Source organism: Micropterus dolomieu, linkage group LG15, assembly GCF_021292245.1.
Source record: "Micropterus dolomieu isolate WLL.071019.BEF.003 ecotype Adirondacks linkage group LG15, ASM2129224v1, whole genome shotgun sequence".
Classification (NCBI taxonomy): domain Eukaryota; kingdom Metazoa; phylum Chordata; class Actinopteri; order Centrarchiformes; family Centrarchidae; genus Micropterus; species Micropterus dolomieu.
The window spans coordinates 4,057,380-4,083,545 of record NC_060164.1 but is presented as its reverse complement, the minus strand read 5'-3'; the positions used below and the strand labels follow the sequence as shown (position 1 = coordinate 4,083,545).

The 26,166-nt window shown below is 39.5% G+C and overlaps 1 protein-coding gene across 1 annotated transcript; it reads left to right on the top strand.

Moving 5' to 3' along the window:
* Positions 1–213: 213 nt before the first annotated feature.
* On the top strand, positions 214–22,153 carry LOC123984323 (B-cadherin-like). The gene is made up of 18 exons (XM_046071142.1): positions 214–516; positions 1,802–1,916; positions 6,789–6,877; positions 9,461–9,670; positions 10,556–10,696; positions 10,900–11,055; positions 11,675–11,819; positions 13,610–13,779; positions 15,203–15,331; positions 16,090–16,275; positions 16,467–16,711; positions 17,451–17,593; positions 17,751–17,842; positions 18,097–18,229; positions 18,936–19,154; positions 19,758–19,888; positions 20,810–20,953; positions 21,215–22,153. The coding sequence occupies exons 1-18, from the start codon at positions 466–468 to the stop codon at positions 21,425–21,427; spliced, it is 2,712 nt and encodes a 903-aa protein (XP_045927098.1). The 5' UTR covers positions 214–465; the 3' UTR covers positions 21,428–22,153.
* The last annotated feature ends 4,013 nt before the right edge of the window (positions 22,154–26,166 follow it).

The following is a 26,166-nucleotide window of genomic DNA, read 5'->3' as shown; positions in this document are numbered from 1 at the left end:
TGTGTGTGTGTGTGTGTGTGTGTGTGTGTGTGTGTGAGAGAGAGAGAGAGAGAGAGAGAGAGAGAGAGAGAGAGAGAGAGAGAGAGAGAAGGGGGGAGTTAGTGATACAAGGAAGTCAGACATAAAGTTGTAGAATACAGCTCATTGCTGGTTAAGCACAACACTGTTAGCGTTTGGACTGTTATCTGCGGTGTATCTGCTGGTTATTCATGAAGAGGAAGAAACAGAAACTATTGGTATCTGTCCTTCCAGGCGTGTTCAACCTGTATGACCATATGAGGAACACGGAAGCCGCGCACCTGTGAGCTGACGTCACACGCTGAGCGTACCTGCAGCGACGCGTCCAGCTGAACTCAGTTAGAGAAACTACCTCCAGGAGACAAGACGACAGGCCGTGAAGGAATATAATCATAATTAGTTTCACCGTTTCATTGCGAAGAATACTTGAAGAGGATTTGCAGACAAATGGGGACCGCTCGGTTCGCGGTTTTGTTCATTCTGATTGTGGTCCTTCAGGTGAGATTTCCTGCTGTCTCTGGAACTTAACTCTTAACTTTCGAACGGCTCCGGCCATTTCTGTTCTTCACTTAAAATAACTGGTGTTTAACTTACTTAACTTACCCATTACATATGTTAACTTAGAACACTATGTTTGTTAGAAAGCTTCGTTACTTCTGACAATTTCTGAGGATAGTTTCAACCAGCTTTCTTTCTTTCAGTAAAGTCTGATTTCTATTAGTCGAGGCACTTGCCGCGGCTCCGCGCTGCATTTAACTGAACTGAAGTGGCGAAATTGGATTTAAATAAGTGCTGCTTCGTCCATGTTATAAAACTGAACTGAAGAGAAGGTGTAATGTTTTAAAGCCCTAACACACAAGGCAGCTTAAAGTGGCCGTGTGTTAGTTTGCTGCTTCTTCCCTTCGTCGACGGCTCCGGGGCTCTTCCCGGGCCTCGCCCTTGTTCCGCTGATGACGTTGTGTGCAGGTTGAATTTCAACCCAACAGGTTTCTGTTGAAACTACAGACAGCGAGAAACGGGTTATGGTTGAAACTCACTACATTACACTTTGTTCGCACCAAATGGATTTTACCTTTTCTTGTAAGCATGTCAAATAATTTCTTCAACATTTAAGAACCAAAGCTTTAACAGAATCTTTATTTAAAAATGATTTTGTCTGAACCTGTCAGCGGTCATCTAGAGGTTTTTCTTAGACATCGTTTTCAGAATGACAATGATTAATGTATTAATAGACCCAGAGTGGAGTAATTGACATCAATTTTGATAATAGGTTTACTTGTTACTTTAGAGTTGGGTGTTGCGAATTAGCAACTGCTAAAACAATATAATAAACTTACAGACATGATTATTTTCAATTTATCTAAGCAAGTTGTCTCAGTCCCTACTAAAATAAACTATTAATAATAAAAATAAACAAAGTTTGTAGCTTTTTGTTGTCGTCATTTTAAATGGAATGTCTTTTGGACATTTGTAGACCTCACCTTGTTATCTTAATACTTGTGATGGACATGTGTTTTGACATGTTATAGACCAAACTTAGAGATGAATCAAAATATTGGCAGATATATCAATAATGAACATTTTAGTTGCAGTCCTAGAAGGACACAATGACTCATTTACCTTGGTGAGGGATTACAATAGTTTCAAATACTGTGCTTTAATGAACACACAGAATTGAGTTTCTTCACTACACCAGACTGAAAGTTTACTTTAGCCTGCAGTTTTCGCATGTCCCAAACATCTGGATTGTGATTAGTTTTAAAGGCTGTTTTTCCTCTCTTAGGCCTCAGATTTAGTGCCTGCCGAGGAGCCAACATGTGTACCTGGATTCAAGTCAGATATGGTGACTTTCAATGTTAACCGAAAGCACCTGAATCGGGACATGAGACTGGGCAAAGGTAAGAACAATGCAGGAAGCTGGTCTCTCATTGCCTAATACACACACACTGTTCATCTCCAACAGTCATTATCTTTATATAAGGATATTTAGATTGCACAACCTAGAAAGAACTATTTTGTTATGGGAGCAGCTAGTCAAACATGAAATTTGATAGCTTTTGTGAAGTGCTCCTCAGATGGCCTTCTACAGATTAGCTGTTCACATTGTTCTTGCAAACAACTTCAGGTCTCAACGTGCACTGACTCTGCACATCCTGTGATGCTGCGGGGCAAAACAATGTCCCTGAGCCTGTTTTGCAGGCCTTGCTTTTCAAATGATGTCAAACACACACAGAAAATGAGCAGTTGTTTTTGTTTCAGTTTAAACTAGACTAGAACTTTAAGAAATAGATTAGGATGAGAAAATACTGAGTTTTGCATTTTTATCAGGTCTGGAGCGGTGTTTGGGTTTTTTTCCTTTTCTTTCAACCGTCTCAGCAGAATATGTAACTGCTTCTGTGGTGTGGTCTATGTGTTTGTCACATCTTTGCTTGTTGTCTAACACAGGGTTAAACTGTCATGAGACTTCTGGCTTGTTCTGAGTAGCTTAAACACTTGCTTAACAACAGTTAATATTTGAAATTAAAGCTATGTAGCTAGGTATGGCGAAAGAATTTTGAAAAAACCTGATAACATGCAAAACAGTCCGTTTATTTTTTTTTCCCCCTCAAAGTTTTACCCTGTAGCCCTCTGAAAAATCTGAATGTCAGAGAGGTATCTGTTGTGACCAAGAGACAGACTGAAAAAAACAAATACAGCTAAAATGACATCACTACATACCTGATTGCAGCTTGCTTCTTATCTTAGAGTAAGAGCAAACACAGGCGCTCAGACTCCATAGAAAAGCTCCTCCACATACCAGTTATCCTGTGCAGGGTCACCAGGCACTGGAGCCTATCCAGCATGCATTGGGTTACAGACAGGGGTGAACTTCATCTTCATGCTTTGACAGTCACTTGGTGTACAAGTAAAGAGATGCATTGCAGGGGTTAACGGAATACAGAGACATCAGTGTTCTATATTGTTGTTGAAACGAGACACTGCTGGTGAATAGGGTAAATAGTTGAACTAATAGATATTTCCATGAAACTTTCCTAGTTGATTACTTTAAGACTATTGTTTTGCATTACAGGTTTTCTGGATTTTAATGTCTAAATATGCAAATGAGGCAGTATCTAATGAAATATGCACTAATTTATCTATTTCAAGAACTGAAATCTGAATACTGGATTAAGTCAGGTTCAAAATTACTGTATTGTTCACATATTAGACTCAAATATTTCTACCGATGGTATTCTGTATATCTTGTTGTATTACTCCATACTAAAGTGGAGATTTCCATCTCAGAGTGAGGAAAAACTAATTTTGAGGTAACTGCCTTTGATTACTTCCTTCAGGACAATTAATTTTTGTTTTACAAGTTTTCTGAAATGTTATGTTTAAACATGCAAATGAGGCAGTATACTATGCGAAATTTTGGTGAAGTTAGGAGAAATCTTCACACCCAAATAGACAAACTGTGGAAAAATAAACACCTTAATGTGTATTTTAGGCAACTTCTTTCCACTACATTTACTCATTTGGCAGACACTTTTATCCAAAGCGACTTACATTTGAGGAACAACATAAACATCAACAAAGCAGAACTCATAGCACGTATGGCATCAATGGTTTAAATACCTAGGGAAAGAAGGAAGAGTTAACAAAAAAGGGCAGTCAATACAAGATAATTGTAAGGAGATAGAAGAAGCAGAGCACAGGAAGTGCATGTTAGAAGTGTTATAAGAAGTGTTCTCAGAAGAGATGAGTTTTCAAGCGCTTCTTGAAGTTGCTCTGATGACATGTGGTTCCACCATCGTGGTGTCACAGATGAGAATAGCCGGGACTGGGATTGCTTTGTGTGAAGGGATGGCAGAGCCAGGCGGCGTTTGTTGGAGGAGCGTAGCGGCCGAGAAGGAACTAAGTTTGTATTATAGAGTTTAGGTAGATGGTGCAGACCCAGTAGTTACTCTGTATGCAGCATTAGTGAATTGAATCTAATCTAGTCTCACTAGTCTAACATAACATGGTATGAATGCAAATTGTCCCAAAATCTTAAAGTGGAGGAGAAAATGACGATTTTGCCTTTAGTATCTCACCTTAAATGTAATCTGCATAAGTGTCGTCCTCTCTTTGGCCCACATATCGGGCTCTTTAGTAAAGTGAAGGGATTGGTGAGTCATGTGATTGTCACAGTCTGAATGGTCTGGTCTTTCGTTGCTTGTTTACTAGAAAATGTAGCCCATCAGTCCTGTCCTGGCAGATATTTCTTGATGCGCTATATCAGTGTGAGTTCATCAACAGCGCTGGGTCAGTCATCAGTCATCATTTCCTGGGTGTGTTGGTAGGTGAAGGGTCTGTGCTTCACCTGGAGAAATAAAACCAGTTATTATGCTTTTGAAATCACAACCTGAACACAGCATTATTTTATTTGTTTTATAAGATATGAAAAACAAACATCCCACCAGAAATAGTAATTAAAACAAATCAAAATGGGTAAATAACAAAATAATACATAAAGTAGTAATAATTATATACAAGGCATTTTTAAAACTCTTGTCAATTTCTTTGCATATCTGGAAAAACTTATTTAATCCCACATTAAATAAGTTTTTCCAAATATGCAAAGAAATTGACGTAACGAAATTGACTCGTGTCCACAAATCAAATGCTTATAAATATTCAACCCACTTTCCAAATATTTACACATTGACTTTGTCATGCACAGAAGCAATGTGTATGCCAACCTGCGTTTTAAATGGTGCTGCTGACATGAAAAGTAGGGCTGGGAGAGTGTGATGTCATGTGGGTCTGAAATACAGGTCGTTTCATTTTCTCAGCATGGATGTTCAACAAGGTCTTTGAACAGCGTCCTCCTTTTGAAGCGAGTAATTGTACGCTAATGTGTAAAGTCATTTTGTTTAAACTAGATTGGATTCAAATTTGTATAGAAAAACAGAGTTCAGGAACTGGTTTTAAAGTTTCTGTACCGACAATGAAACTTTTTGAACGATACCCAGCCCTTGTCACTTCTATATTTTCACAACATTTGGATAAATATTTGTATCACATCTGACCAAAACTCATGCTTGCAAAGCAGTGGCTTGTGATTGTAGTTTCAATTTGGAGAAATTAAATCGTCTGCTTTCTAAATGATAAGAATAAGATAACTTTAGTTTTCCGGTCATTAAATTCAGTACAGAGCCTGGTCGAAGACTTTTTTGGTCCAGGTTAGCGCAAGAGGTTTTTGAGAATAACCTAGGTTTAATACAGCAGCTAAAGTGCCCCTATTTTATTAAATATTTTTTTTGGAAGGAAAAAACAAACAACTGGTGTAGGTGAACTTTTGCATTGAACAATCAAATATAGTATTGCTGCGCTACAATGTGTTTCACGGCATGCGTACAGCTGCACAGAAAGTAACTGGCTATTCTCACAATCACACGCTGAAATATGTTGTAGTTCTTCACTGAGTGAAGACACATCGTCTCAATATCCACATGCAGAGAAACACACAGAAAGAGATGCTCATCTTGTAATACCTTTTTAACATACACAGATATTTTAAAGCACGGATCAGGTAACGCAGCAGTGAACACAGCATTGCCGATGTCATTCAATACCACGGTGGTCTCGCTCAGTGAAGGCAGAGCAGACGGATACAGAGAGAGAGAGAGACAGGTGTGTGTTTGAAGGGTGAATGCAAGGTGAGCAGATAACTGTCATTTGTTAGTAAAGCTAAAATAAGGTGGACAATTCAGTAGAATTATAATGGTGAGATTAGAAATAACAGGCTACTAGAAATAGGGTAATATATTCTTTCAAAAATATTTTAAAATAGAAAAAACCCTTACCAATTCAATGGATCCCAGTCAGAAAAGCCAATGCTAAGTTAAAAGTTAAAAATGTTTGTACATTCTGTCAATAATAGTTCTTAAAAAGAAAATCTGAATCTGCCAAAACCAGAATTGGCAGGTCAGACCTTTTTTAAAAAAAAAAAAAAAAAAAAAAAAAAAAATCGGTAATTGGCCAGGAAAAATGTAATCGTTCATCTCTACTACTTTGTGTAAACTGGTCACAAAAGATTGTAGCTCTTTACAATAACAGAAATGCATGAGGAGCTAGATTAATGCGTAGTTTAACAAAGCTTCTTTCTATGTATAAATTAGCCCTACACTTTAACAGAATCAGAAGGTGGTAGTGTAAAATTCCTACATTTTAACTCTTCACTTTGCACCAGTTTCACTGCAAATCAAGCACACTTGTGTTGTGTGTCATAGGCACAATTAACTCATTTTATCTGTCCACTCATCCTTAAACTCAGTGACTAGTTTTGAACATGCCATTCTGCTTTTTCAACTGGAGCTCCTACGTCTGATCAGACAGCAACCTGTCGTACTCATGCAGCCACTAGCGGGCGGCTTCATAATGACAGGTGAGGTGATTAAAAACGGTCCAGGTTCGGTGGAATTTTGTCACTCGTGTCTCTCCTTCTGTTGTGTTCTGATCTGGACCGCAGCCTGTTGAATATGTATAGTGTAACAGTTTAATCAGCATCACTGTTGCCTGGAGACCGTAATGACATTTGAGGATATTGGTGGAGTTCTGTCTTACTTTGTAAAAGGATGTACGTTACTTTGTTACTGAATACGTGGGGGGGGGCAGGGGTTCCTTTTTTTTTTTTTTTTTTTTTTTTTTTTTTTTTTTTTTTTTTTTTTTTTTTTTTTTTTTTTTTTTTTTTTTTGCAGGTTCCACATTTGTAACAGATACCATTTTCTTCTGTCCAATTTCAGTGGACTTCACTGACTGCACAGACCGCACAAGATTTACTTTCACCAGTGATGACAGTCGTTTCAAAGTCCAGACGGATGGCACACTGACGGTCAGTTTAACACACTTGATTGCAAAATTCCAGTTTCTAATGCTCATCTCTCCAATATCCTTCGACCCATATAGGAGTTTCAATGATTAGGGGTTTGGGTAACTATGGTTGGATAATACAAAGTTATAGGTTAGGTTTTTTTTTTCTCTGATTAAGATGTAACACTTACATGTTATAGTCCTGTGGTTTGCTAACTGGGAAACCAACCGGATTAAAATATAAATTCTCAGCAGAGGTGGTACTAAAATATCGTACTTAAGTGCTGTTACATTGATGATTTTTTACTTAAGTACAAATAAATTTACTGGTTTAAAAAAAATCTAAGTAAAAAGTAGCTCATTTAAAATTTACTCAGAGTAAATGTAGCTTGGTTACATTTTTAACCTGCTACAATAACTTATTATACTTATTTAATTATATCGCGGCCTTTTGTGATTTGATAAGGGCACAAAGCCAGATTTTAGTTAGTTTGCCAGATACAAAGCAATGGCGCAAAACAACATTAGACACCTTTCATGTTATGAGAAGTTTTGTGAATGTTTTTGCTTCATTATGAAACTGTGGCAGAACAGATTAGACTCTGGTGGGCTGGACTGGGAAAATATGAAAAAACGGACTGTAAATGAAGTCCTATCCCTATTTAGGCAACATTCAAATAGGTGGCAATTTTAATGGGACAAGGATTCTGGACAAGGTTAATATTGTCAGTTTAACAGTCATGCAAAGAGTCTGTTATCTCAACTTTACCGGAGGTGGTAGGTTTTATGGCTGAAACTGCCCAAGCAGCACTTGGGAGTGGAGCATGCCTTTCACCCCCTCCTTTGGGGTACTTCGGCTGTCTGTTGAGGGCTGATATCTCAACCCCCCCCCCCCCCCCCCCCCCCTCCTGGGTTATTCCTTTTCCATATAAAATAATTAAATCCACACTGGCTGGTCCACTACAGTACCCATGCACAATCCCCAGGTTGGAAAAAATCTTACACTTGGCCCTGCATTTCCAGGTAGATTTTGTAAATCCCCTCTTGTGAATGTTTTTGCTTCATTATGAAACTGTGGCAGAACAGATTAGACTCTGGTGGGCTGGACTGGGAAAATATGAAAAAACGGACTGTAAATGAAGTCCTATCCCTATTTAGGCAACATTCAAATAGGTGGCAATTTTAATGGGACTTTATAGGCGTTAGCATAACTCTTATTAACGTAGGCCTAAGTATAATTAACTACCAGCAGGTTGCTGGTGCCAACCAACATTAGCAATGTCATGCACCAATGTTTTTATGGTTAATTTGAGCAAAGCCTCTTACCAACTACCTGTGGTACAAGTAGGGTGTGAACTACAGGGGAGGGTGGCTCCTCTTAATAAGACATGTCATGGTGTGTGTTTTTCCATTTGCTTCTAAATCTTCCGTATCGTCATGGATCATGCATAAAACAGGAGCGCCCGACTTTATCCAGCCAGAGGGCGTTCACAGCACGATGGGGCCGCTCCGTGACTTCCGCTCCCTCTCAGACGGTCAGTGATCGTTCCCTCTGGCTGGATGAAGTCCGACGCTGTTTTACGCATGATCCATGTGCTACTGCAGCTGGGGACTCTCCGCAGCAAGAGTCAGTCCTGTCTGTGAGGCACGAGCAAATGTGAATTTTTTTTTTTTACTCAGTAATGGCTGTGATTTGTAGTACAATACTTTCAACAAAACATACTTAAAGTTGTTTTTATAATCTGTAATTTTACTCTTAAGTACAAGTACATAAAACTACTTAATTACAGTAACACAAGTAATAGTAATTCGTTACTTTCCACCTCTGATTCTCAGCAATAATTTAAGTGGTTTCAGCCAGATGTGCAATTATAAAACACAACTTGTACTTGTAAGACTCTACTTGTAAAGTGTGGGTGATATCCATACTGAATTCCATTCAAGATGTGGCAGCTAGGGCTGGGCAATAAAACAAAACAATGATAATTATCACAATATAATTTCCATCAATGACGATATAATGTTCAATATATTTTTGATTAAATTAATTTGAATCACAAACAAATTAGCGCATTATTAATATTTTAATAGAAATATTTTGAGGAAAGGACTGAAAGATTTACTAATCATATTTGTTGAAAAAGATTTTATCATAATAGTTTTGAATGTTGTACCGCAGATTTGTTTAGTGATCCACTGTTTGGCAACAAGTGTTGGTCACATTCTGACCATAAAGATAAATTTAACCACCTGGTTTCTTCAATTTTCACTCGGGAGCAAAATTCAGCCAGACTTGTAAGAAATAATGATTTAAAATTTTTCATGATAATTATCTATCAAATGATGTGAAATGTTTTTATCGTGATAACATTTTTGGCCCAGTGGCAGCTGTAGCTCTGTGGAGAGTGCATGTGTACTTGTTGTTTTTTTTTTTTTTCTTTACATGCACCACATATTGACCTGAGACCATCTGAAATGTTGTATGCTTTTGTCAAGTGACTTTACCCATCCAACTCCAAGTCTTTATTTTGTCATGTAGAAAGCTTCTTAAATCAAACAGTTGCTGCTATGTTGGCCTTCGCTGATGAGTATTTTCACTCTCCAGGTAAAGAGAGAGGTTGTTCTTCATGAAGGACACCAGGACTTCTTCATCCACTCCTGGGACTCACAAGGTCGCAAAATAACTCTTCCTGTCAGAGTATTGCGCCATGGGCACCGCCATGGGCACCGCCACGGGCACCACCACGGGCACCATGACAATGTTCACCATGGAGACCACAACCATCAGGACCACCTTACTGAAGTGGACTCAAAGGTAGGATTAGAGACTATATTGAAGGGGCCTGAAGGGAGATCCCATCCCATTACAAAAACAATCATTTTGTAGAAAATATGCTTTGTAGGTTCGACGTTCATCAATTAATTGTTTATCAAGCGCCTGGAACAATAAAGTATAGTTCACTTATATAGCACATTTAAAAACAACCCCAGTTGACCAAAGTGCTCTGCATGTTCGGAATACACAACAAATACACACAACAAACCGTAGAAAAGGTCAAAAATGTCTATACCCCACTCTGTCTGAAGGCCAATGAATAGAGGTGGGTCTTGAACACGTACTTGAAAATGTTAGCAGTCGGAGCAATTCTTATTTCAACAGGTAAAATATTCCAAAGATTAGCAGCAGCCACTTAAATGGCTCAGTCACCTTTAGTTTTTAACCTGGATCTGGGGACATCGAGGAGCTTCTGATTGGATGATCTCAGTGCTTTATAAGGGATGTGAACATGTAATAGTTCTGATAAATAAGAAGGTGCTAACCCATTTAGTCTTAAAAACAAGCAATTAAAAAAAATTAAAATCAATCCTAAAGCAGACAGGACCCTATGTAGTTATACAAAGGCTCTGCACACAGACCTGTTTTTCTTAAACAAACACTGCCCCTCTGTGGCTGTCTGTAAAGGGGCAAGCTTGCACCTATATGACACATTTTAGCACCTGTTATGTTGAAGCAAGAGTAGATGATTTGAAGTATCTTCGTAATCTGTGTAGAGTTCTCTGTGGAATAACATAATGTTCAAGAAAATAGTAAGCTAATGATTAGAATAAATGGTAAAAAGACAAAACAGCTTTTTCTTAAAATCAGCTTGTATGTGTTTGTTTAGATTTGGACTAACTACAAATGTGCACATTCTTCCAGAGTGCGACTGATCCAGAGGTTCCTGTTCTGTATTTCCACAAATCTGGTGAAGGCCTGAGGAGGAAGAAGAGAGAATGGGTTATTCCTGATATCAGTGTTTCTGAGAATCACAAAGGACCCTACCCCTTGAAAATATCTCAAGTAAGAGGAACTAAACATGTAGAACATTGTAACCAGGCCACACTCGAAATTGAAATGCAACTGTATCCTAAGACCTCTGCACTATTTCCACTGCTGTCATTAAAATTGCTACATCTTTGATATATTGTGTGTGTATTTGATATGTTGTCTGTGACAGGGGGTAACTCAGGCCTGGTGTGTTTTTTGTCATTTGTTTTTTTCAGATCCGTTCTAGTGCAGATAAAGTAAAGAAGATCTATTACAGCATCTCTGGTCCGGGAGCTGATCTGCCTCCTGTTAAACTTTTCACCATGGACAGAGACAATGGCAATCTGTATATCACAGAACAACTGGACAGAGAGAAACAAGACAAGTACTTGGTAAGCATCTTCGCTGATGTTAAAACATCTGAACACACTTTGTACTCGGTAACTCACCATTTTATGCTGACATAAATGGAAAAGTACCGAGTGATCAGTCTGTTTCTTGCACCGGTACAATCTATGCAATCTAATAAAACCGCTGTGCAGTAAATTTTGCCTTGACCTAGCTTATAGTGTTCAGTTTTTGACACCATCAGGTATTGATTTGACTCTATTGGTAGAGATGTCCTAAGCTGATCCTAAGGATTGGTATTGGAACCAATCTGAGAATTGTTAAAAAAAAAAAAAAAAAGAAATCAGTATTGTACGTGGAGTCCACTTCCAATGAACAAATGTGTACTAATCAGCACACTCAGATGTTTGTTCAGAACATGTGGTCAGCTGTTCAGCTAGTTTTTAAAATCCAGCATATGCATCCTCGTAGTTCCAAACATTCACACTGTTGGTACTTTGCTTATTCAGAAAACAGTTGCTGTGCACAGACACTAAATGTCAGATTTAGTGGCGGGAATGTGTGATGTCACCCTTGTGCATGCTCTAGTGATGTATGAAAGCATCTCATGCGTTATTTATGCATTTGCAGTTTTATAATATAAATGTGTTTGTCTGTGTGCAGTTTCAAGCGCATGCTGTGGCAGATGGTGCAGGACAGGCTGAGGCTCCAATGGAAATTGTAGTGATTGTAATTGACCAGAATGACAACACACCTTTTTTCACTGAAGCCACTTACCTGGGAGAAGTTGCTGAGTCCTCACCAAAAGGTACCGTATTTCAGCGGATCTCATTGAAGACTGAAAAAGATGTTTGTTAGTGTTCAACTGTATTTTTCACTTTTACAAGATTCAAAAGTGGGGCACAGCTGTAAATAACTTATTTTTCTAAACTTTGATTGTCAAATCCAGGACCCGTTCAAATACATTGTGGCCAATTTTTATAATTTTTAAGTCAAGACAAACGCATACAAACCATATACACGAGCGCCTTTTTTTCGGAACACAGGATGGCACAGACATCAAGACTGCACGTTTCTGTCTTATTACAGTTAATGCTAATAAACAAAGTTCTGTTGAAACGAGAAAGACCAACGTGGTACTAGGGCTGGGCGATATGGCCAAAAATGTTATCATGATAAAAACATTTCATATCATTCGATATCGATAATTATCACGATATGTCAAATCATTATTTCTTTCCCATTTTAAAGGCTGATTTTTGCTCCGGAGTAATGAAATTGAAGAAACCAGATGGTTAATTATGAGGTTAAACTTCTTCTTTTTCTACTTCTTTTTATTTATTAAACACTTGGCAAACAGTGGATTACTTCAAATCTGAGGTAGAACATTTAAAACTATTTTCTTTTTCAACAAATATTAATTAATCTTTCAGGCTTTTCCTCAACAAAATAAATATATTAATAGAAAAATTAAGTGCTAATTTGTTGGTGATTCAAATTAATTAAAGAAAATATTTGACGTGTTTAGAGGTTGTTTAGTTTATGGCTGCTGAGGTCCTCACAGCCTGGTTGACGTTAGATTCTGGACAAGGTTAATATTGTCAGTTTAACAGTCATGCAAAGAGTCTGTTATCTCAACTTTACCGGAGGTGGTAGGTTTTATGGCTGAAACTGCCCAAGCAGCACTTGGGAGTGGAGCATGCCTTTCACCCCCTCCTTTGGGGTACTTCGGCTGTCTGTTGAGGGCTGATATCTCAACCCCCCCCCCCCCCCCCCCCCCCTCCTGGGTTATTCCTTTTCCATATAAAATGATTAAATCCACACTGGCTGGTCCACTACAGTACCCATGCACAATCCCCAGGTTGGAAAAAATCTTACACTTGGCCCTGCATTTCCAGGTAGATTTTGTAAATCCCCTCTTTACCGCTAAAGCTCAGGACTTGTACATAAAAGTATCTGCACATAACAGCACTGCTAGGCTCTAGTTGAGGGTGCGCAAACACAACCACATCACCCCCATCCTCAAATCACTCCACTGCCTTCCTGTTTTACTCAGGATTGAGTACAAGGTCTCCCTCCTTACCCACCAGTGCATCCATGGTGAAGCCCCCCCCCCCCCCGACCACCTGAGGACACCAGACTGCGGATGCTTTGAAGACGTGGCCCTAAAAACCCACCTTTTTAGGGGAGCTTTTGATTGCCCCTTTCTTTTGCCTTGTTTTTGTTTCATGCTCTGTCTTTATTTTTTAGCACTTACCTGTTACTTACAAATAAAATGTAGGATTAAGTATAGTCCTCACAAAACAAGTTCACACAGTGCTATTTAAGCCTATCACTGCCAGGTATCTCTCTGTATTTGAGACATTAACGCACTGGCCAGAAGTGTGACCAATGTAGCCACAGCATCAACTCAATATGGTAGAGCCTGTACGTCTTAAGCACGTGTTGACTGTATAATGTGTAATAACTCTCACTGTCAGAAGGGTGAGAATGTTCCGCACTACAGGTTTAATGAAGTGCTCAGAATACTGTGAGAAGCCTATGTACTTCATTTTGATATCTCTCCTTAACTTCATCTTCTGACTTGTCTGACTCCAGGTTTTGAGGTGATTACGGTAGTGGCCAAAGATCTTGACGACCCAACTACTTACAATGCCGATCTCCGCTACCGTATTGTAGGCCAGGATCCAGCGACTCCTTCTGACCTATTTGCCATCAACTCAGTAACTGGAGTCATCAGAGTCGATGGCACTGGGCTAGATAGAGAGGTAAGGCTTTTAAAACCTATTTCACCTGTCTTAGCGGGCTTTCACACCTAAATGTTGGGATGATCTGTTTGCCAAACAAACTCCCTGATTTGGTTCACATCAGTGTTTACGCATGTGAGCTCTGGTGCAGACCAGACCGCATAAAGACCAACTGAAATGGTGTTGGTGGTTGTTTTTTTAATGTGGTGGTGTTTTTTTTTTTTTGTTTTTTTTTATAAAATTTTTCTTTTGTCCACTTTCAAAATTGTACCTTTACATAATACTACTGCTTAAAGTTACATGCCCCCCACAAATAGGGGGCAGTATTGTGCAAGAATTGGTAGGAAGATGTATTTTCTGGGTCAGAATTATAATTTTAAAGGCTCATTATTATGGTTTTGTCTTCTAAGTAATGTAGCACAGTGTTACATTACATTTATTCATTTAGCTGAGGCTTTTTTCAAAGCAACTTACAATTGCTATATATATGTCAGAGGTCGTAGGCCTCTGGAGCAGCTAGGGGTTAAGGGTCTTACTCAGGGTCTGGATGGATCATGGATCTTGTCCAGTCCGCCAACAACACAAGTGTTCACACTAACGTTCCTTCTCAGCCCTGGAACTCGAACCATCTTCTGATGCCCCAAAAATATATATTTAAATAGTTAAATATCAAAAACACATCTCTCTGTATACTTTATGTATATTTTGTGTTTCTTTATCTGTCTTTAATTATGTTGTCATCTGGTCTCTTTGTGTCTGGGTTTTTAAGGTTTGTTGTTGCTGTGGTGTTGTCCTGTGTTCTGTCTATTGTTTGTGTTTTTTTTTGTTTTTTTATTTAATCCCAGTACCCTTTTCCCTCAGGAGGCCTTTGTCTCCTGCCAGGCCGTTATAGTAAATTATTATTAAACTTTTTCTTCTGTTAAATTATTTTTAAAGAAAATCCACTGGTAAAGACTTGCATATTTCCAAAGTCAATGATCATCATGTTAACCAAAATTATTGGAATTCAGATTTTTGCTATTATCGAGCAGATCTACCAGAATCAGCGGCCTTGAACACACCTCATTCCTCCTGTGAACGACTCACTCACTCAGTGAGTGTATTCCTGCACATTTGCTCGCAACTGACTGAGAGCGGATCATTCCAGGAAGGGATTTCGCTGACCCAGAAAATCATTCGTTTGAAGTCTTGTTCATGAACAACCCAACATTACTATGATCAGTCACATCAGGCTGGCATAGATTTGGAGTTTTATCCTCAGTTTGAAGTCTTACCATGGATTTCAAAAACACACTTTCTGTGCCAAAAAGGCACATTTACTCAAATGTTGAAATTTAAAGCAGAAGTTCATGAATGCATTATGTTCCAACAGTCTGTAAAATGGCAGCAAAATGTTGAAGCCTTCCAGTTGATGAGTTAATTCATTGTGTGTATCTTCTAACAGAAAAACCCACAGTACACACTCAGGGTCCAAGCAGCAGACATGGGGGGAGAAGGGCGGTCTGGAGAAGCAAAAGTAATCCTTACTGTCACAGATAGCAATGACAATGCTCCAGCCTTCACACAGTCCTCTGTAAGTATAACATACTTGTGACTACCTGTGTTTGTTAAACTCCTCACCAAAGAGCAGCTATTAAATCATAGCTTAGCGACTATAACTAGGCACAGCAGATGTGTCTAGCTGTTCACCATGCTGAAGCTGTGTCCATGCCCCCCCCCCCCACCTTTCCAAAAACCTGACAGAAAAAGTCTGAGTCAATACCTAACTTGATTACTAATGTTACCCTTAACAGAAACCTCATGTGACTACAACGGCTCACATTTCTGTGTTAACAAACTGTATTTTTTTTGGGGTTACAGTTTATAATAGAAAAGGCTGCTGTGCTTTTTTAAAAACTGTCCCCAAGAGTTATCTTTTAACTTGCGGGTTAAATGACAGAATCTACGTCTGTCTGCTGAAAAAGATGCTGCTGCTTTGTAGAACTTCTGTCTGAAATCAAGGACCCAGTGTTTTAAAAATGATTATAATTTCCATTTGTATCTGGCACAATTACCCTCATCCTAAACTGCATATATGTAGCACAAGGACATAAAGCTTGACAGTTATTCTGGACTAGCAAACAGTCAGTTCATACATGGCCAACTTTAGGTTTGCTTTTTGGAAGTTTATGACATGATTAAATAATTGGCTTGAAGTGAATGAACTGCATAAAAACAGACCATGAAATTAAGGCTACAGTTGAAGATTTATTGTAGTTATCAAACAGCCTTTTTTCCAGTCTTTGTTTTTTCACTCCCACACCTTTAACACATCCCCTGCATTCTTCCCAGTATAACGCAACAGTTGATGAAAACAAAGCGGACACAAAGCTCGTTGTGATGTTGGTAACCGATGATGATGAACCGCATACCCCAGCTTGGAACGCCAAGTTCAAAATTGTCAGTGGTGATCCCGGAGGACTTTTCTCTGTGACAACAGGGATTAACAAAAATGAAGGAATCCTTTCTACTGCCAAGGTAGGAAGAAATCAGAGTTATCAAATAAGCCATGATATTCAAGATATCTATCTGTGAGTAAATGTGTTATTTAGCGATGGATAGCTTTTCTGTAACCATGGTCCATTTTCTTAAACAATCACTGATGTTAAAAACAAAGGTTTAGAAGGAATTTAGGTTTTAATGCTGTGCTTTTCTTTCCATCCAACCAGGGTCTTGACTTTGAGAAAGCCAGCAAGCATGTTCTGTTGGTTGAAGTGGTGAATGATGTTCCTTTTGCTGTCCCTCTGACCACTGCCACCGCCACAGTGGTGGTGACTGTGCTAGATGTCAATGAAGCGCCAATCTTTGACCCAACAGAGAAGCACGTGTCCAAACCAGAGGACCTCGCTGTGGACAGTGATGTGGTGCAGTACACCGCTTCTGACCCAGACACTGCACGCAGACAGACAGTCACGTAAGAGCAAACCCTGATGTACCATGTTACTATGAACAATGTTTAGTCAGGTGAGCCTTCAGAAGGGCTTCAAAGAGTGATTGGAATAATTAAATAATAGAAACAAAAGTGCAGAAAGGATTTACATCTTACTAGTTATGTCTTGTAAAAGAGTGTGAATCATTTGGGTTTTTTTTTTTTTATAATTAGCTTTTCTCCAACATTTCACATACTGATCTGAGGAACTTACAAGAGTAAGATGTTCTTCCTACTGAAAACTGCTCAAATAGATCAGCTCAAGCTGGTGGCTTCAGTGATAGAAACTACTCGCATGTGCATGTCATGTTCTGCTGGCCCACAGTCAGCATCAGTGAACACTCAGAAGTTTTTTATTTGCAAGAACTTTGCTTTAGAAGTGGAATCAGAGGATTCACCTTAGGTGACTATAACTGTAGCCACCATATTCCTAACAAGTTCTCCTGTGTGGTCTTTTTTTTGGGGGGGGGGGGTTCCAGTGTGCTTGGGGATAAATGAGGGTTAAGTGTGGCTGCCAGATAGATTTTTGAACATTTATCCAAAGGAAAAGTGAAACATGAAATGTCTGTAGCTTAATTTCACAAACACATTTAGAATATAGTAAATATAACTGAATGTTGTTCAAATAGCCCAGACTCTATGTCCCCTCATGGAGCGTGTTCGTTGTAATCAGCCCACTTGCATAGAATTTACATCTTTCTGTGATTATCTTCCTTATATCCAGGTATAGAATAATTAATGACCCTGCAGGCTGGCTGACCGTGGTCAAAGAAACGGGTCTGATTAAGGTGAAAAGCTTAATGGACAGAGAGTACACCTTCGTCAAGGACGACAAATACACAGCACTCATTGGTGCATATGACAATGGTAGGTGGGAGGCAAGACTTGCACTTGTACACACTAATCTGGTTTAGGGCCAAAAAAAGTTATCTAAATATGGATTTTATCTTGCTGTGATGGTTTTGGCTTCACTAGAACTGTGTGCATTTTGTTCTCCTGATGTGTTTGTGTGTCATCTCACCAGATGAAGTCCCTGCCACAGGAACTGGTACTCTAGTGGTCCATCTTAACGATGTCAATGACAATGCACCCACCATTGAGGAACGCAACATCAAGGTGCATCTCCTTTCCCAAACGCTTCAGTCATCATGTTTTAGAGCCAGTGTAACGCAGATGAAATTTAACATGTTTTGGATGAATTGCATAGTATGTGATGGGTGGGATTTAAAATGTATACTAATCTTCAAGATGTGACAAAATGAAGTCAAATCAATTCATTTCTAACTTCAGAGGGAAAAAGTAAGTAAAAGCCACTGGTGTGCAGTAATATGAAGAGCATAAACAAGGACTTGAATCAAATGTTTTTCCAGGTGTGTAACAAGAACTCAGCTCCTCGTCTGCTGACGGTAACGGATAAAGATGGACCGGGCTTTGGTGCTCCGTACAGCGTCTCTCTACAGGGCTCATCAAAGACCAACTGGACTGCTCGGATGAACGACTCAAGTAATTACACTATTAATACATGACTCAATATCAAATGTTTCCTGCTCCCCGGAGAAGTTATTTTGTGCTTTAAATAATTTTTAGCTGACTCTTTTTATTCAAACAATTGCAACAAATGTCAAAGGTCAGACGCCTCTGGAGCAACTAGAGGTTAAGTCTCTTGCTCACACAATGTGTCTTTTCAACTGCACCATCACCACCATGAGCTGCACTTGGCCACTGTTGCATTGAAAAACTCCATCAGGGTGGACCGAGAGAAGCAGCATTTCTGTCAAAATACTGTTGGAAACAAAGGCTATGTTCACACTGCAGGCCAATGTGACTCAGATTTGATCTTTTTATGACAGTGTGAACAGGCCAAGTCTCATGGAATCTGATCCTTTCCAGTTCGGATTTGGGCCACTAAATTGTGACAATAAAAAAACGGGAGTCTCCCGTGAGCAAACCGGAGCCATGTTGCTCCTTGTTTACTTCTGTAGCCTGCAACAGTGTGCTTGCATGTGACGTTGTGGTGGTCTTCTGTGCATGATCACTTTCAGGCCGCGGACAGTTCACACTGGAGTCTGATATGGGCCGCATTTAAACAGTTATATGAACTGTCAAACAAAATCGGAATTGAGCATTAAGGCCTGCAGTCTGAATGTAGCCAAAATGACGAACTCGAGCACTGCATGGGTTGTTATGTAACTGTTCCTTTTTGTTGCAGAAACTAGCATCATCCTGACTTTAACCAGTCAGCTGGCCAGTGGAGAGTACACTGTGGTCCTGAGGGTTTCAGACAACATGGGTATGGAGCAGGACAACATGGTCCAGGCCGAAGTGTGTGACTGCTCTGGAGAAGATGTCACCTGTGATAGCCGTGTAATAGGTGGCACCGACCTGCCAGCAATCCTGGGGATATTGGGAGGCATCCTGTTGCTGCTCAGTAAGTCTAATATTTGATTTTAATTGAAATATGAAAAGATACTTATCATAATTTCAGGGACTGGAGATAAATTGTAACTTGGAAGCCAAGGAGTAGTTTTGAAGCTTTGCATCACAACTATTGTTAGAACCTTGTAAGATACTTATTTCATAGTTCACAAGGTTCAGACCAGCTGTAGGTAGTTTTAAGGCCTAAGGCCGGTGCACTAGAATTTTATTTTTGGGGGGGGGGTATTTTCAGTGGTGGATTAATCCACACTTGGTATTTCTGGCAGCAGGACGGTGGCACTAAGTCCAAATAAACTACAGTGTGTGTTAATGGTGATGAAGGAACATGTCACTCAGTGCAGCAGTGAGGCTCACTGATGGGTTTTAATTTTTAGACAACAATGGAGCTCTGTGGCTCACAGGAAGAAGCTATGATACACCCATACTACTTGTTAGTTGGATAAATCATTGGTGTTTTGGTCTTTGTTAACAATAAGTAATTTAAATGAATCCAGTAGTGATTATGGTGAAATCTGCAGACAGTCTCATGTCCTGTTTGGACATGTCGTGACTCGTGTGGGTGTGTTGTAATAAGCTCTGTGCTCTGTATGTTCAGTGCTGGTGTTGCTGCTGCTGCTGTTTGCGAGAAGGAGAAGAGTAGAGAAGAAGGAGCCTCTACTGCAGGACGACGATATCAGAGACAACATCTACTACTACGATGAAGAGGGGGGCGGAGAAGACGATCAGGTAAATTTAGACAGGTTTGGACTGATTCCTTTAAGATTCGGCTCAATCAGACTCTTATCATACAGTTAAGATAATCAAGGCAGTACATCAAAGTCAGGAGCAGAAAACATTTCAACTGATGAAATAGTTGAAGCGCATGTTTAAAGCAGCCAGAGTCGAGCAGCGCTGCTGGTCAGCACTCAGTTTGTGCCAAGTCTGATGTTTACCAACTTGACATATTGTAACATGAGTAGATCATCAGTTCCTCAGATCAGATGGTGGTTTTACTGAAAGCACCACCTCTGCACAGTCATGTTTTTTTGGTGGGGGGGAAGTCTGCTCAGAGTTGAGTTGGTGCCTTATTGATCAGTTATAGTGAGTAGTTATTGGGAGATGATTATGACCCTTTTGCACAGTGAGTGAATCTCAACCATAACTTAATACATTTATTACTTCAAGCTAAATGTCACATGTAAAGGCTGCTTTTTTTTATGCAAAGCATGACAATGGACAGGGGTCCAAGTATTCAAACCCTATTTATTTTATTCATTCACAATATTGTTACATTATCATTGTAAGAAACACATTGGCAGTTTTCCACATTTTTGGTAGTTGAGATGCATAAAGTTTACTGTTAATGCATAATATTAATCTGTAAGGTAACCACAGTAGGGATATAGTTCACTCTCACGTAGTGGAGTAGAAGTAGAAAGCACAAGCACCTCTACTAAATGTAATCGACAGTCAACATGATTATATACCATTGCCAAATAAAATGTCTGCCAGAGGATTATGGGTGGCAGTTTGGACAATGAGTAGATTAACAGCAGGAGACTGAGGCAGAATACCGTACGTTCCATATAAAGATACCACATTACATTTATTGTTGAAATGCACAGACGGCTTGTTAAAATGAAAGCTACTAAATCTGTTCTCCATCAGGACTATGATTTGAGTGTTCTGCACCGTGGTCTGGACAACCGGCCTGAGGTGTTCAGGAACGATGTGGTGCCCAACTTCATGCCAGCTCCTATGTACCGGCCTCGTCCTACCAACCCGGAGGAAATCGGCAACTTCATTGACGATGTGAGTCAAATATATTGTAAAGTGTTTGAAATCACAAACGATCCCGTTTTTCCAAATTCTGCACTAGTGTTTTTTTCAAACATCTCCCTGTGAAAGTATTTCACTTTTATTTAAATGCTTTGAGTCATTTTTATCAGAGTAAACACAAAGATTTTCTTCACATTATGGTCAGCACTATCTCAATCCCAGTTGCTTGTTTATTCGTTTCATTTGAGTTGTGTAAAATGAGAACATACAGTATATCCTCTGTTTGTCTCTCAGAACCTGAAAGCAGCTGACAACGACCCGACCGCGCCCCCCTATGACTCCCTGCTGGTGTTTGACTATGAAGGAGGCGGCTCTGACGCAGGAAGCCTCTCCTCTCTGAACTCGTCGAGCAGCGGAGACCAGGACTACGACTGCCTCAGTGAATGGGGACCCCGCTTCAAGAAACTGGCCGACATGTACGGAGGAGGAGACGACGACATGCTGTAAATTTACCAAAGAACAATGTGGATGAACGTACGGCTGCGTGGCCGTTGGATTAAGAAATTAATGCATCCCAGAGAAAGTAGTCAGACATCCGTTTTATTCTTTCTGTGTGGTTGTGGTTTACCTTTCAGTGCAGTCCTATTAGCAGCAAACAGCCACTGCTCAGAAGCCAAAGAATAAGGTGGTGTTTTTTTGTATATATCCCCATTTTGAAAGGTTAATCTGTCTGCCTGTCTTACAGACTGATGTGGTTCCAGAACTCACTGAACAGAAAATACACAAAGCATCATCAGTCTGTTGATTTTATTGCTTTAGGGCAGATATTTTAGCCTGCATTATAGCTTACTGGGTGACACTGGACATGCACACAGATGGTTGCAGATGCACTGGTAATGTTTGTGTTATAGTGGCAATATATGGTACTTGACATTCTGTGTTTAGTGTTTTGTTTTTTTGTAGAATTTGTACTACTTCATTTAAATTTCATTGTTTTGTGTTTGAGGAAGGAAATTCTAAATCAGAGGGTTAAAATCCAGGTTGCCAGCCAACGCCACATCACCCTCTGAGGGTCAATGAGTTATCAAATGCTTTTTAAAATGTTAAAGACGTCAACTGAACAGACACTTAATCACTTTGTAATGTCAAACACAGTTTGCTGTTGCATCCAAAGGTACTTTATTACAACAGCTTTGTTCATTTAGAATTTTTTATAAAGTTATCTTAAAACAATTATGGATTTGTGCATGTTTTTATTTCAACAGAACATTAGACATCCAAAACTTATACAGTGACAGAACCAGAATTGTGGTGTCCACTCATGTAAATCTGCACACACGACTCCAGCGTCCCTCTCCCCCTGATGTTGTATATCTTTCAGCACAGAAGATGAGCATGCAGGGGGGCGTCACCTTTATGTGGAAGTCACAACTGTCATTCTGGGTGGCAAGCCATGCATCTAGCGTCACACTTTCACAGGCGGGGAACAAACAGTAAAATACGGTTAAAATGGGTAAAGAGCTGTTGTGCAACCAACAATCTATTCAGAAATGGCTACGGCAAATGTTTTTACCCAACACAATATCCACACAATCAAAAACAGTAAAGGCGGTAGTGCTACAGAAAATGATTAAAAGTACTTGTCATGATTGCAATATTATTGAAATTGTACCAACGGCTGTTAAGGAGGAACATGAGGGCAGCAGAAAGCCTCTAACCACAATTATTGTCACCAAGTGTTTACTCATGCTGGGAATTGTTTGGTCCCTGTAAATGTCACAAGTAAAGACTACGGTCTAGACCAGTGGCCTACTACGAAGGGAGCTTAACCTACTCCGACGTAACTCGGGGTTAAACGAAGTCAGGGTTGACAAATGCTGACTGCCTACATTTGTGTTAAATGGTATTACAACGGTGAATAAGATGGCTAGTTGAGTTCACTTAAAGGGGGTGTTATTGGCCATGCAGGCAGAGTTCTTGCTCTGTATTTTTCACAGAAGAATGCCTGATTGTCAGGATTTGAGGCACATTAACAGCAAAATCTCACCCCATGGCGGCCAACAAATCCAGGCAGTTGGCAGTGCATTGAGTAAATTTGTAATTATCTTCAATGTTGTTGTTGTAATTCTCTATTCAGTATTTTATGGACTCTTTTATGTGTAATATCATTAAGATGTAAAGGTACAACTGCATATTAGGTTCAGTGTAATAAAACCAGCCATCAAGGTGAGAGTTAGAATAATCTGAGAAAAAAACTTCCAAGATTAAATTGGTAAATTTAAGCAGCAAAATTATAGCAAAAAAGTATAAAACTTGGATATTGTCTGAGATCATAGTCATACATTTATGACAGGAACTAGTCAAGGAATCACATCATTTCATTTAGCAAGGCTGAAACATGACACATGCTTCACTGTTGTCTGCAGACACTCATTCTTGTACAGCTCTCCAGCACTTCAGTGAGGAACCTGCCTTCTGATTTCACATTTAGGCTCATCAGTCCAGACCACCAGCTACCATTTTTCTGCACCACAGTTCTGTGTTCCAGCGTATAGTCAAGACGCTTTGCCTTGTTTCCATGTGAAAGGCTTTTTGGCTGCAAAAGTCTTCCATGAAGAGCACTTCTGACCAAACCTCTCCGGACTGTTGATGGTGTAGCCTACTAGGGTCCCACTGCTGGACGTCTTCTGATTGTGAAGGGAACTCTGCATGATGCAGGAAGTTTCTTACTGGCCTACCACTAAGGCTGCCTCAGATGGATCAGGACTTGATTCAGTCCAGTCACTGGTCACATATTTTGCAGAGGCTTTAAGAAAGAAATTCACGGATGGACATGCAGTGTCCTAACCCCACTGTGGGAAGACAATACTAATAAACTGATAATAATTAGTTTTAAGTAATGTTTTTCTGAGTGAGGTGCAGTGTTGTGCAAGTTACTCAGAAATTGTAATATAGTACTAGTTACTTATTACTCCTTAAAAAAAGTAATATTATTACTTTACTTATTACTGGGTGAAAAAAGTTACTACATTATTACTTTCCAGTGTTTCCCACAGAATGACAACGTTGGACAGGTTTGTGCAGCGGTGCCAGGAGCTGCTGCACGAATATACTGTAAACTTTGAATAATAGCCCGGGCTTTTATTTTCTAAAATCGCTGAATTGACCCTGCCTATATTTGGGACACCCGTCCATATGGGACAGGCCTTTAATTCCTTTTGCACAAAACTGAAACTGCTATGAAACAGTTTATTCATTTCAAACAGAATAATACTTGTATAAAGATGATCAAATAATATCAAATATACATCATTCATTTGATCTAGCTCCAACAGACAGCTTATGTGCTTTTATTTTGAAGTAATATCATGAAAACAGAATGTGGCAGGATGAGAGAAGTGTGGCTGAAGTTAGCAGGACAAGATTCACGGCTTGGATTCATTTTTATGAAAAGTTGGTTTGATTCTTTTGATGGTGGGCAGACTAAGGGAATATAAATAATGAACACACTCTGACTTAATGAGCGGACTTAAGGAGCTCTTCAAAGGTAACAGCAGTGAGCACTTTTTTCCCTTTCCTCTCTTGTACCAGGCAGGTTACGCCAGTAAATTTATCAGAATTAGACTTAGGTGATTGTTTCCGTTAAATGAACTGAACGATTGAATTGTGGAGAATCTAACCGATCTAACGATGTACAGCATGTCCACACTGACATATTGATCATCCCTTTAAACATTAATATTTCTATTAACGATCTAAGCAGCTTAGAAGCAGCTAAAGCGGGCGAGCCGAGCTGCCGCACAGTCGTGGATTCACATCAAGAATGGTGCGTTCAGTAACAGTAACACAGCGTTACTTGCCTTAGTAACTGTAGTTCTATTTCTGTTTTAGAAAAGTAATTAGTTACACTACTAGTTACTGGTAAAAGTAATATTATTACAGTAACGCGTTACTAGTTACTGCCCAACACTGGTGAGGTGTGAAATGGTGGAAAAGCTGCACTTGCTCTAAAATGTTTAGTTTTTTTTAAAGCACAAGCAAACTCTTTTCTTCTTACTCTGTGTAGGATCTTAACTATGCTTTATAGTTGATCAATCAATCATCACTTTGTGTCGAAAGAGACGCAAAGACAAACTTGTACCCTCATGGAACCCTTGTTTCATTATACCCTTATTATGGAATATTTAAAATACCTAAATAAAACAAATCAAAGAAATACTATAGTGAAAAATAGTCAAATACACGCATATATGCATGTGTACTGAATCCCGAGACCTGACCCCGGATAAGTGGTTGAAGATGAATGGATGCATGTGTACTGTATTTCAATGATGTCCAGCAGAGGGCACCATAGACTGGTCAATCATAAATGCAGAGAGGAGGTGCGGTGGAGATTTCCCCTTTCTGAGATGGGGCTCTTCTCATTTCTCTATTCTCTGCCGCCTCCTCTCCTTGTCTCCTCTCTCCTTCATCCTCCTGGCCGCCGTGACCCAGACATCAGTCTCAGCACGCCATCTTGAAAGACAGTTCAATTCCTAAAATGCATCTAAATGAGCAAAATGGAAGAAGTTTATTCTGCACCTGTAAAGTATGAAAGAGGCACGACACACAGCTGGAATATACAACTCATGGCGGGAGCAGGACTTTGTTCCCTTTGTATTCATAAGTTGTATCAGTTATTTAAAATGATGCTGATCATCAAATGCACAATCAAACTCTCTGCCCTCCATCGTTTGTGTAGCGCCTTGTAAGGTTTGTAGTAACAATTACTATTTGTATGTATGTTTATTATATTTTCATGTGTGTATATCTATGGGTAAATGCTCATTTGTATCCTACATTTAGGCAGCATCTACATATTTATTCAATTTATTTCTGTCAATGCAGAAAGTTAAGTGGGTTCAGCTTTGCCTTGGTACCTAGACCTGCCAAAAAATGTCTGTTGTTAGAAGAAAAGAAAACAGCCCACATTTCCTTAGACCTTTAGACCACTACTGACCTCAGAATCCGCTGCCCTACCAGTCTCCTGCTTCTCTCTCAATCTCCTTAAATATCTTCCAATATCCACCTGGTCACTGAGTTGAAGGATAGCTTATACCAGTACAACACCATTAACAGGAACACTATGAAATTTAGTTTTGACTGACAGCAACAGCCTGTGTGGACTGATATTGTGATGAAATACTCTAGATATAGGCTGTAAAAACCGCGCCGTCAATTCGGACTATTCTACCTGTGTGAGCTTA